Consider the following 12431-nt stretch of genomic DNA (forward strand, 5'->3'; position numbering starts at 1 on the left):
TGGGAGACGCCGCTCCCCGGGCCCTGGAGGCCACTCAGCCAGGCCCACGCCTGCCCGGATCACAGGAGGGCTTGGGCCCAGAGGTGAACCTGGCTCTAGCACAGCCTCGGTGCAGGGAGAGCTCCTGCCAGCACCCGGCAAGTCCAGACACACAGCCCTCGGTGACAAGAAGAAACAATGGAAGACCAGCTCCTCTCCCTCCCCACGCTCTCGGCCTTCCCCTGGGGCTCCTGCAAGATGCTCTTTCCCAGTGGTCACTGGGCTCTGGCTTCCTGCTGGAAACCCCAGCACCAGCCCTCAGACTAAAAAGGGGGAGAGCCTGTGGAATATTCCAGAACCAGCCTCCAGGAGCCACGGCGGGACTCCACCAGCTCCTTTTCCTCCACTGGAGGCGGTGGACTCAGAGCCCTGTCCTAGCAGCCTGAGACCCCGTGGGCCCAGGATTCGAGAAGCCTCCCTGCGGGCAGTGGCGTCTGGGAGGCTGCACCCTGCGCCCTGCTTTTGACAGGCGCTGGGGAAAGACAAAACGCAGGGAAATTCAACCCCAGCCCCCGCTGGCCAGGCCTCTTGTCACTGGGTAGCACGGGAAGGAGGGTGGCGAGGGAAAGGAGAGACCGGACGTTGTCCCTGGATTCAGGAGTGGCCAGCGTCTGGCTGGGCTACCTCCAGCTGGGGAGGACAGGGTGTGGGGACAGCTGGGCCTCCAGGAGAGCCTCCCTGCATGCTAGCTTGGCCAGGGTGCTCCTGCTCCCAGGGCGGACCTCCTTTACCTGTTTTCTCTACATTCATGGTGCCACCAGCTTCCAGGGCCTCCCGGTCCCGCCTGGGGGCCGGCACCGGCCTCTTCAGGAGCTTGTCTTCTTTCGTCCCCTGACTCTGGCTCTCGCACCCCTTGTTCTGCAGGGCCCGCTGCCAAGACACAACCAGAATCCTCACGTGAAGGGGACCGCGCTGCGGAGGGGCCCTGAGCAGGGAGAGGCTGCGCTCCCGGAGCTGGTCAGGCCTGGGCCCTGGGGCCGGAGCCCTCACAGCGCTGGGGCCACAGGAGCACTGGGGTCTGCAGAGAGCGTGCCCAGACCCCTCAGCAAGACAGTGGAAGTGGCTCTCCTGGTCCTGCAGCGGCCAGACTTTGCAAAGAAGGTTCTGGGCACCTGAAGTGCTCAGGTGAAGCGTGGGCCAACCTGAGACTCCAGCCTGGCAGCCGGCTCACTTCTGGCCCAGGGTCATCTTTCACAGGCCAGAGTTCGGCCCTGGCATACGCACATCAAACCAAGGCCACTCACTCCATGATGTCAGCTGCTGCCACCCCTAGGAATGGCCCCCACCTCCAGATGGCACCCCCAGGGCAAGGAGGTTGCACACGGGCCACCAGAGCAGGGGAAGGGCCACCACCCCCAGGCCCACGTGGCTATCATGGGATCCCCACTGCTGGCCAAGGACAGACTGAGGCAAAGGAAGCTGGGGCGGAGAACACCAGTGGACAGGTGGCGGGAGGGCCACAAAGAGGCGCTTCATCCAGAGACAGTCACCGGCTTCTCACCTAGAGAGACACCGGGCAAGCAGCAGATCAGCATGGGATGCATGATCAGGGACAGGAATCAGGTAGAGAAGGAAGCCTGGAGAAATGTCTAAGTGGTGGCTCTCTGGCCATTGCTGGTGATGGGACAGAGGCCAGGCAGACACGAACATCGTGTAGTGCTGGGCTGGGGCTCAGAGGTGGAGCGCCTGCCTGGCCCGTGGGAGGCACTGGGTCCGATTCTCAGCAGCACATATGAATAAACAGTCCACCAACAACTAATAAAAATATTTTTTTAAAAAAAAAAAGAAATGAACACCATTTAAACTTTTGGGGAACAAAAAGATACGTCCCAACAGGAAGGGGAGGAGGGACAGGGGCAGCCTTCCACTTTCTGGCCCTTGAACTGCTCACCCTATAAACGCCTACTGAGTGGGGTTTGTTTAACATCAGCAGAGGCATCTGGGGAGAGAGAGCCTGGGCAGGCAGGTCTCTGTGCGTCCTTGTGTCCTCTCTCTTTGAAGCAAAGACATAAGTGTTACGTTTTTTAAAGCCGTGTGGAGTGCACGAATCCAGGTGGGTGGCCGCGCACAGAGTGCAGGTGCCGGGTGCAGGGAGAGCACAGAGTCAGGAGTTTTGCTCATTAAAAATCCAATGGAAGGAATCGCAAAGAAGGGAGAAGCGCCCTCGGCAGGCCCTTTGCTTTGCCACCCACCCCTCCGCCCCTCCCTGGCCCCACGTTGGTGGGACTTAATTCCGTCCCCACCCTTCGACCAACTGCCACCCCAACACACGCAGGCTCGCCGGCAGGGGCAGCGACGGCAGCAGCTGGAAGTGTCCATTTGCCGACCCCAGCAGAGGTTACACTATTTCTGGCTTCCTGGCCTGCTGGCCTCGGCCCAGGAAGGGGTGGGGTGGGGGCTGGGAATCTGCAGCCCCACCGGAGGGCTCAGGTTGGAGCTGCTGGCGCAGAGGCTGGAGGCCACTTAGCTACAGGTCACTTTGCTGTGCTTGGAACCCACTCACGTCCCACGTCCAAGACCCTGACGCACCTATAAACTGAACAGAGCTTGGGGCGGGGTAGGGGGGTGGGAAGGACCAGAGCATGGAAACTGGTTGTTGGCGGCAACTTCTGAGACCCGCAGATCTGCTGACCCCAGGACTGGGCTGAGGCCCCAGCCCAACACCCATAATCAAGGCTCAGAACAGAGCCACCACCCAACTTGAGGCTGCGTGTTCCTGACCACAGCCTCCGGGTTTAACTACCAGTGGCCCAAGGCAGAGCAAAGAGTGGTTCTCTCCCTGGCCGGCCTTCCTCGCAGGCTTCACAGACAAAAGAAGGACCATGTGATTCCATTTTCAGGAAAACCACATGAGAAGGGCTGAGAAACACCACCAAACGCAAGACTGTCCCTGAAGGAACACCAATCCCAGGCCCTACCAGTGGGGACTGGGGCCATACACCCCACGCCTGGCCACAGGACTTCGGGTCCACTAGACGGGCACCTGAGTTTCCCACGCCCCTGACCTCCATTTGCGCACACACCATCAACACTGTGTGCATCCGGGATTCTGGAAAGGGCGGAATCTGTGTTTCGACGTCAGAAGAACGTGGGGGAACGCAGCCCTCCCCGGTACAACCTTCCTTAGGAAGGGCTCCACCAAGCCCCCCCCCCCCCGATGACCCTGGTACTTTGTCCTCTGTCCCTGCATTTATGGCCCCTGCCCGGCTTTCAGCCATCACCACCTGGGGCCTGGGGCCTCCACAAGGTGGCTGTGGGTCTATTTCCTCCCTGTATCCCCACACAGAGTACGTGCCGGCCCGTGGTATGCTCTTCAGTGATTAAAGATGGGCAGCACCCATGCCGCCCTGGAAATACTCAGTTATAGCTGCACGAACATTCAAGGAGCTCCCCACAATTAGAAACAACAGCAGAGAATCTTTCTTTTTTTTTTTTTTTTTGGTGGTACTGGGGATTGAACCCAGGGCCTCAAGCATGCTAGGCAAGCACTCTATCACAAGCTACATCCCCAGCCCAATAATAACTTATGATAAAACCTCAAGCAGACTATGATACAACTGTTTAAAAGAGCAATGTGATTCTCTGTATACTAACATGTGTAAAGAGATCACCGAGACCACTGTTAAAGAGAAGAACTAGTCACAGAATAATACGTGAGCCCAGCGCCGTGGTGCATGCCTGTAATCCCAGTAACCTGGGAGACTGAGACAGGAGGATTGTTAAGTTTGAGGTCAGCCTTATCAAGACCCTGCCTCGAATTTAAAAATTAAAATAAAAAAAGAATAATAGGTCAAAATGCTACAAATCATATAGCTAAGTGAAGATAAATGGATACACACCAGTGGTTTTTTGAAGATAGAAGACCACAAAAGGCCCTTAGCTTCTAAGTACCGTATCTCTGCATAGTGTGAATTCTGTGTGCGTGTGTTATAAAGTCAGCTGTGTTCAGTGGTTGAGGTCCTAGCCTGCTCTGTGACCAGCAGCAACTTACTCATCCTCTCTTACTTCCCTGTCTTTATCTATAAAACAGTAACTGTCCTGATAGGACATATAATGCCTCTGTAGTAACAGTGTTCAATAAATAGAAGCCGTTAGTACTACTCTCTTTATGTATTATTTCTACAACCAAATACACACACACACACACACACACACACACACACACACAAATGCCTTTTAAAAGTCAGTGATAATGGCAAGAGAAAAGAACCCAAGTTTTGGTGAAACCCCAGTCTAGCTTGGGATTCTCACTTAAAGGAAGGAAATACAGCATTGCCCCCCAGGGGCTCCTGTGCCAGAGAGGAAATCAACAGCCGCCCCAAACGGGCCTCTTTTCCCAAGACCTCTCCCTACAAAGGCCCCATACTTTCTACTTCAACACCTCAGCCAGGGTGTGAAAGCATCTGTCACCTCCCGAGTGATCTCCCTTAGATAACTTAGAAAGCAAAGTGCCCCATCCATGCAGGCCCATGGCTGGGTGGGCTGCTGGGTGGGCTACAAGGAGCTTGGCAGAGACATGAGGCAGTCCCCTGTTCTACCCAGAAATATTTTGGGGAGACCATGTCTGGAGCTCAGAGGCCAAGGCACAGCTGGCCCAGCTCAACCCCTCACCTTGCTGAAGGTCCCAGGGCTTACCTGCACAGTCAGGTAGAGCCGGTGGGGACTCCCGGGGCCCGCCCAATCCACGCTGAGGGCTCTGCACCGTGCTAGGGCTGGGCGAGCTGCTACTCGGGCACTGGAGTCCTCGTCGCTGCCAACCAGGGTATCTCTTCCACGCCCTGTCCCAGGACAGACAGACAGGTGAGAAGCTCAGACTGCTGGCCATGGACCACTGGCCAGGGCCTGGCTTGTGCATTCTCCCAGCTGGCCCAGGCGTGGCCAGAAGGGACTCACATGCCCTCACGTGCCTGCCCTGTGCAGAGGGAAGGCCTGGCACCAGCAGAGCTGAGCAACTTTCTTAACAAAAGCCACCAAGATTCTCTGCTGGAGGGCACCCAAGATGCCGGCAGGGCCCCCCTCTTCCCACAGTGGCTTATGGGATGCACTTCCTCACCGGCACCTCTACAGGACAGCAGGAGAAGGAGGCCAGAGCTTGCCACCCCAGGGCCTCAGCTTTATTACCCAGGCTGCCTCTAGGTGGCAATTTCTCCCCGCCTTCATTAAGACCAAACTGACTGAGGTTAGGAGCCAGGTGGCCTGGTTCCTACAGTCACCAGAAGCACGTCCTGATGGGCCTTTGACACATTGCCTGGGGCTGCCTGGGGCTGCCATGGGGCCGGGAAGCATGGAAAAGGGGCTTGCCTCACAGGGCAAACCCCCGAGCCACTGCTGGGGACAAATCATATCCTGAGTGCCAGCCACAGGGCTGTGTGCCTTTCAGGTCTTGTAGGCCTCCCGATCCTCAGTTTGCCTGACATCAAATGGGGATAACAAACCAACCTCAGCACCTTGCTGAGGATCAAATGGGATGAAGCACAAGAAGAACCCCCAAGTGCCCAGCACCCAGAAAGTGCCCCCAGTCCAGCCCATTAAGACCGCAATTGCCAGCAGCTCCTCACAACCACCCAGGGAGGTGGGGAGCAGGAGAGTGCCCAGAGTCATGTGGAGCTAGTGTTCAAGTCCCACATGCCAACTAGCCCTCCACTGTCACACCTTGCAGGGCACTAGGAGGTGGTGGGGACAGGGGCTCAGTCGGCTGAGATCCTGCCCAGGGGCTGCTGCTCTGCCTGCATTTCACACCTAGGCTTTTGTTTGACTTTTGTCTTAAATTTTTAAGTGGGTAAAAGTCTGTGTGGTCATAACGCTTGTCTCAAACACCTATACACATGCGTGCACACACCATTAGAGTTATACAGAATGCCCACTAACTTCTCTTTTCTTTGGCCATACTGGGGATAGAACCCAGAGGTTAATTTCCCCCTGTGCTACACCCCCTTTTTGTTTTGAGACAGGGTCTCACTAGCCCAGGCTGGCCTTGAACCTGTGACCCTCCTGACTTGGCCTCTTGCGTAGCTGTGGTTACAAGCATGTGCCACCATGCCCAGCAACTTATTTTCCTTTTTTTAATGTTTTTCTGTGTTTTTTTTTAAGTTTTCCAAGGGAAAATGTTTTTGTTTTCTTTCTTTTTTTAAACTAGAACAGCCATACTTATTCATATTACGTTTATAATCCTGACGACAACCTCACAGTGTGGAGAACATCCCCTACCCTTTTCAGACAACCAGATCTACCTGACACACAAGCCCCAGCCTTTCCTGGGGGTCTCCAGGTTATCCCAACCTGGATTGGATGCTAGGGAGCAGCCAGCCCCAGGCACCCCAATTGCTGGGAGACCTTGGAAGGAATCACTCTGTCACTGATGACATAAATGTGATCTGAGGGCTGAGGTGGTAGCTCAGTGGTAGAGCACTTGCCTAGCACATGTGAGGCACTGAGTTCAATCCTCAGCACCATATAAAAATAAATAAATATGTTAAAAATGTGGTCTGAGTGTGAGTGGGGGGAAGTGGGCAGGAGTGTGTCCTCTCTGGTCCTCAGTTTCCCTTTCTGTACACTGAGAAATTTGGACCTAATGGCTTAGAGGGTCAAAACTGGCAAACTAAGCCCCTGTCCCTGTCAATCAGGAGTGATAGACGGCAAATCCCTCCCTGAAGGCACCTCACCTGTAGAGCCCCATCTCCCGCACTCTCTGGGTGATCTGCCCACACATTAGCTCGGAGAAGGGTCATGAGCAGCTCCCCAGCCCTGACAATCCAGCCCCACCTGGAATCAGAGTAGCTACTCACTCCTGATGTTCCTGCACCAGGGGACATGACCCAGAAAAGACAAGCTGGCTCTGACAGCTCCCCAGGGGGCCCGGAGGGACCCAGAGCCCTGAACCCCTTCACCGTGCACCTGCTGTCAGGGTCCCCACAGAAGCCAAAGTGGACCTTAAGTTGAGCGCACAGCACCCAAACCCCGCCAGCCGCGCTCCGGGGCGCCGGGGCTGAGTCCTCGCGCCGTCCGTCCGGGGCGAGCCCGGGCGGGATCAAGTGTCCGCGCCCGGCCGAGCAGTCGCTTCACCTACCTTGTTTACCAGCCTCTGGCAGAGACTGCGCGCCCACCGGCAGGCCACCAGCAGATCACAGGGCCCCGACCTGGCGGGCGAGCGAGAACGGGCTGAGCCCTGCCCTAGGACGGTCGAGGCAGCCCGCTCGCTCCAGCCGCCTCCTTCCAGGCAGGGGCGCAGGAAGGAGCCGGAGCGCGCTCCACGCCCGGCCGGGCCGGTTACCCTGTAATTACCTGACAGCTCCGACTGAGGTTAGGAGCCGGCGAGAACCTCAGTCTCATCTCTGGTATCTGGAGGAAGGAAGGGAAATAAAGAGGCATTTTAAAAATGCGGACTCACCAGTTCTCAACCTCCCCGGGCCGGTGTGTGGGAAAGGGCGGGCGGCGGGGCTGGCTGGGGCGGGGCGAGCCATCCCCGGCTCGGGCTCCCGGGCCCGGCCCACTCTCCACAGGCCCCGCAGTGAGGGCGTGGCTCCCAGGTTCCACGTCCTGCGAGAGGGGACCATGGCCCGGGGCTCAGCAGCCTCCTCTGGGTGCCGGGCAGCCTGCGGAGAGAACACGGGAGGAGAGCTTGAAGAGGGCTGGGGGCGCCCTGGAAAGTCTGGAGGGTCTGTGAAGGATGGGTCACCTGTTACCCAGCCCTGCAGCCTCAGTTGCAACATCTCCCAAGGACCCTGGGCTGGCAGGACGAAACGGGTTCTGTCTCCATTTCGGGGGGTGCTTGTTCCTGAATATGGAGTGCTCAGATGTGTCTGGGGCACTCTGAAGAGACCTCATGTCTGAGCCCCTCCTCCCGAGCCTGGCAGCAGGAAGGTATGGCGGGCCAGAGCCCCACATGGAAGAAGCACTGGGAGCTGGCAACATCCTGGTAAGTCTTGCCCTGTTTCTGGGAGACCTCTCGTTTTCTAATCATCATCAGCCATGGCCTGAGCCTTCGGGCTCCTCTGCCTCAACTAATGCTCCGAACATCAGCATTTCACTAAGGAGGGGCTCAGAAGAACCCAGACTGTGGCCAGCCAGGTTTACATACAGCAGTTCTCTTACAATTCAGTCAGTCCTGCACCCCAGCACCCTTCCTCTGAGCCAAGGGCATGGCAGAACCCTGCCAGGTGTTGAGACACCAAGATTCACTCATTCTCCATTTAATAGTTATTTATTGAATGTGTGAAGGGTCATGGGCAGCTTCCCATGGACTTCCTCCTAGAAGTTCTGGTTGATTAGGGGAACTTCTAGTTGATTCGGGGAGATATGACCTCAAAGCTTTCAGGCAGAAGGGAGATAAACACTTCAATAAACCCTCACGGTGTGAAAGGATACATGGAGGCCAAAGGTAGTGGGGAACAGAGGTGGGGTGGGGAGCTCCGGCCAACAGAGAAAGCCCTGCAGGTCCCTTGTGAACTGAACAAACAAACAGAACAGACGGCAAACATTCACTTTCCCCCATCCCCCAGAACTAGGGAGTGAAGCCAGGGGCACTCCACCACTGAGCTATATCCCCAGCCCTTTTGATTTTCTTGAGACAAGGTCTCAATACATAACAGAGGCTGGCCTTGAACTTACAATCATCCTGCCTCAACCTCCCAAGTCCCTGGGATTACAGGTGTGGGCCACCACATCCAGTGCATTCACTGCTTTATTGAGCACCTACTGTGTGCAGAGCAGCCTTGAGGACATTTAAGATGACTGAGCTACAGTTCTAGATTCAGTGAAGCCACTTACTGGTTATGGTTTTAATACTGAGTTAGGGACACCCAAGGGACTTCCCATGGAGCTACCTGTGCTGTGGGCCACTTTCCCCATCCTTTGCAGGGCTCAGGGTACATCCACCTTTGTGGCCCACAGCACATGGCCTGAGCTCGCCATGGCTCCCTGGATGAACATCCTGAAACAAACACCCACAAACACTCCCACTGAAGCTTGGAAGAGAGGTCAGGTCAGGACACCAAGACCCAGAGCAAAAGGCCATCGCTGCCAAAGGTAAGGGTACAACCCCAAGGTTGAGTAAGAGATGAGGTTACTAGGCGAGGCCAGGGCTCCGTCCAGGGGTGGGAAGGGAAGCTGGTGAAGGAAAATCAGAGTGCCAGGAGCATGGGGCACTCCACAGTCCTTATAAGGGACTAGGGAGTGAGTGAGAAGGAAAGGACAGTCAGGTGGCCATGTCAATGTGGAAGAAAGATGGGCAGAAAGCCCCGGGGGTCCTTTTAGAGAATCACACAGAGGAGGGCAGAGGAAGACTCAGGAAGTGGGGTGGGGGCCAGAGGAAGCAGCTACTTCCTTCTCCTTGGGGAAGTTTGGGAGGGAGAGGATGAACTGAGAGGCTGTGGAATTTAGAACAGGGGAGTTGGCCTGTTGGGTAGATAGAGGTGCAGGAAAGAAGTGGCGGGGTGCGGGGGAGTCCAGGGCTGGGAGGCCCGAAGTTTTGATCTCTGATGTTTTGGAGCTAAAACCTGGAAGAACAGCAATCATGGTCTCCTCTTTCCTTCATGGAGGAAGCAGCTTGAAGTAGGCTGTTCCTGGGTGCTTCTCACTGGAAGGGGACAGGAATGTGGTTGAAGGACAGGGCAGTGCCTGATCCAAATTGTGGCCCAGCACCACTGAGGAACTGAAGTGGCAGCGTGGAGGGGAGAGCCAAAGGTGCAGACTCTCGGCCCTTCTCTGGGCTGTGTGAGGCAGAGCTGGGCAAAACCCAGCCCCACCACAAGGGGCAAGGAAGGAGAGGCAGGTGCACCTGTGTGCCAAGGTGAGCTGGTGCCAGGCACTGAGGGCTGACTCCACAGTTAAGAGAGGAAGATCAGCAGGGGTGGGGGAGACCGTTTTCTATGCTATCAGGAAGGGAAGTTGGAGCGGCTGCCAGGAAGATGTCAGGAAGAAAGAGGAAGGGTGTGTGCTGATCCCCAAAAGGAAAAAGCAGCTGAATTTAGCAGCTGGAGGGATGTGAAGGTCAAAAGTTTCAAGGAATCCCAAGCAAGCTCAGGTTCCAGGCCAAGAAAGAGGTTCTGCACTGTCTGTCTCTCCTCGTTGCATGGGCCTCTGATACCCAACCTGAGTCCTGGGACCTCTGTGGACCTAGGAGTCATGGGGTAGGGAGGTAGACTGGTTCAGAACCTGGCTTTGCCACTTTGTAGACATGTGACCTTGGGAACTTTGCCTCTGTGCCTTATTATCACCATCCATAAAACGGGAACAGCTCCACCTTAGAAGGCTGGTCTAAAGATTAGACAATGCATATGTAGTATTCAGAACAATGTTGGCATACACTCAGAGATCCAAATTTTTGTTATTCAGTGACTTTGCTCCCAGTGTTGGGTGAATGTAGAGGGCCTGGTTGGGAGAGAGGGCATCTGCCCCTCAGTTTGGGCCAGGACACAGAGCTGCAGCCCTCCCCACTGTTCTGGACCAGGGACAAAGTTGGAGGGAAAGACTTCACAGCACCCCACCCTCAGACTGCTGCTGGGAAGGGCTTGTTCCTCTGGGAGAGTGTGGGGCAGGAGGGCTGTACAGGAGCTGGGACTTCCCCTGCTCAACATCAAACATCCTGGGTTTTCCAGGGCAATCCAGATTTCAAAGCCTCTGCTCCCTGGTGCCATAACCGGCAGCAGAACTCACCACCTCATGTCCCTTAAGTCCAATCACTGCGAATCCAGAGCCCCATTCTGAGGCTGCATTCCTAGCAAATGACTCTGCCTGGCCAAGGAGATGGCTACTTTGTCAAGGGCAGAGGGAATCGCCTGGTACTCACCTAGCCTAGGACTGAGAAAAAGCCAGGGAACCGAAAGGCAGGGGGTGGTCACAACCCCAACCTTGAGACAGATGTCTTGTGGGGTCAGGGTGACAAATGGTACTTGAGAATTTACATACAGCTTCCGTTTTAAAAATCTCCCGGGACGGGACCAGGCCCCTTCCCTGCGCCAGCCAGCCCAGTTCCGAGCTGTGGCTCTAACCGGGCATGGGGGCTGCAGGGGGCAGCTTCTGGACCCCCCTCCCTGCCGGGATTCCGGGGCTGCAGCTGTCAACGGCTGATTCCTACTGTTGGAAGGACACTGCCCAGGCCCTGCTTCCCCACCTTAGGGCTGGCGCACCCCACCCTCCGCCTGACAGGGGGAAAGCCAACTGCCCAGAGGACATGGTGGGAGGGACCTCAAGGACAGCTTTCCAGGGTGTCCTGGGGGTGCGGGGGACCCCTGCAGGGGAGGGGGCGGTGCTAATTGACCAGCGGCTCTCAGGTAGGTATGCGCTCTTTCTCGCAGTTACAATCTGAACAGGGTCCCCAGGCTGCTCCGATCCCAGGGGACAGACCGCCCCCACTCCCCCGGAGAAACCTGGGAACCCCATGGACAGCCAGGTCCCGGGGCCGGCCCTCTCAGCGCCCCACCAGGTCCCGGCGGAGGGGTCCCGCGGGCAGAATCAGCCGGCTGCTACGCCCGGGTCGGGGCTGGGTGGGGCCCGACTGCCCAGCCGCAGAAGCCCCGACTCACCCGCCTGGCGGAGGCAGGATCCCGGTGTCGCCGCAGCGCCCGGGGCTCGGCCCGGCCCGGCACGGCCAGCCGGCTGGAGGCAGCTCCACGCCACCGCCTCCTCGGCTCGGCCCGCCCCGTGCCCGCCCCTCCCGCACACTTTCCACAGGAAATGATTAACTCGAGCAGCGGCGCGTTCCCATGGCAACCTGCTCTGACTGGTGTGTGTGGGGGGTGCCGGTGGTGCGCGCGCACTCACTTGAAGGCTGGTGCTCACACGCACACCCGCACACCCGCACGCGCTGGTGCACGCGTGTGCACTCACCGTCTGGTGCATACATACCGGCACGTGTGCTGGTGCGTTCCTGAACACGCCCGTGCCCGCGACTACCAACACATGTCTGTCCACGTGCCCTCACACTCAGTGCACGGGAACACTTGGGCTTCCTCGTGCACGCCCACCCCAGGCGGTACATTTGTAACAATGATACCCTCACACTAGTACACACAGCTCCAAAATCAAGAGTACAAAACTTTGTCCCACTGCAGCTGGTACATGCACACACTTTGTTTCTCATGTACTCACTCTAGTTTCTTCCCATCCTAGCACACACACATATGCACTTGCTCAGGAAACTGCACACGTACACATGCACTCACACTGCTGTGCAAATACAAGCTCTCACCAGCTCCAGCGCCCAGCTTAGACAAGCTTCCTTCCCAGCCCCGGTGGGTGCTTCCTTGCCCCATCCCAGCAAAGGAACATCATCCAGGAACAGGGAAACTGCTGGGGTTTGTCCTGGTCAAACATGCCTTTAAGATCCAGAGAAAACACCTGGGAGCCTCGGGAGAGGCCTAGGGGAGAGCAGGGAGCCTGCCAGCCAAGAGGGA

The 12431-nt window shown here is 56.9% G+C and overlaps 1 protein-coding gene across 4 annotated transcripts in view; it reads right to left on the bottom strand.

The window, feature by feature from the left end:
- Nucleotides 1-11690, bottom strand: part of KIFC3 (kinesin family member C3) — a 34609-nt gene extending 22919 nt beyond the window's left edge. The window contains exons 1-4 of one of the 4 annotated variants that reach the window (XM_081274189.1): nt 11562-11690; nt 7427-7631; nt 4675-4817; nt 771-909 (exon numbers count right to left, since the gene is read on the bottom strand). In XM_081274189.1, the coding sequence (XP_081130315.1) occupies nt 771-909; nt 4675-4817; nt 7427-7592 (448 nt within the window). In that variant the 5' untranslated portion in view covers nt 7593-7631; nt 11562-11690. Of the gene's footprint in view, nt 1-770; nt 910-1540; nt 1662-4674; nt 4818-7426; nt 7632-11561 lie in introns of those variants that run through there. The other 3 variants (XM_081274191.1, XM_081274190.1, XM_081274188.1) reach the window with 3 other exon arrangements.
- Between the last annotated feature and the right edge of the window lie 741 nt (nt 11691-12431).

This window comes from Spermophilus citellus (assembly GCF_964194105.1).
Source record: "Spermophilus citellus genome assembly, chromosome: 18".
In the NCBI taxonomy this organism is placed as follows: domain Eukaryota; kingdom Metazoa; phylum Chordata; class Mammalia; order Rodentia; family Sciuridae; genus Spermophilus; species Spermophilus citellus.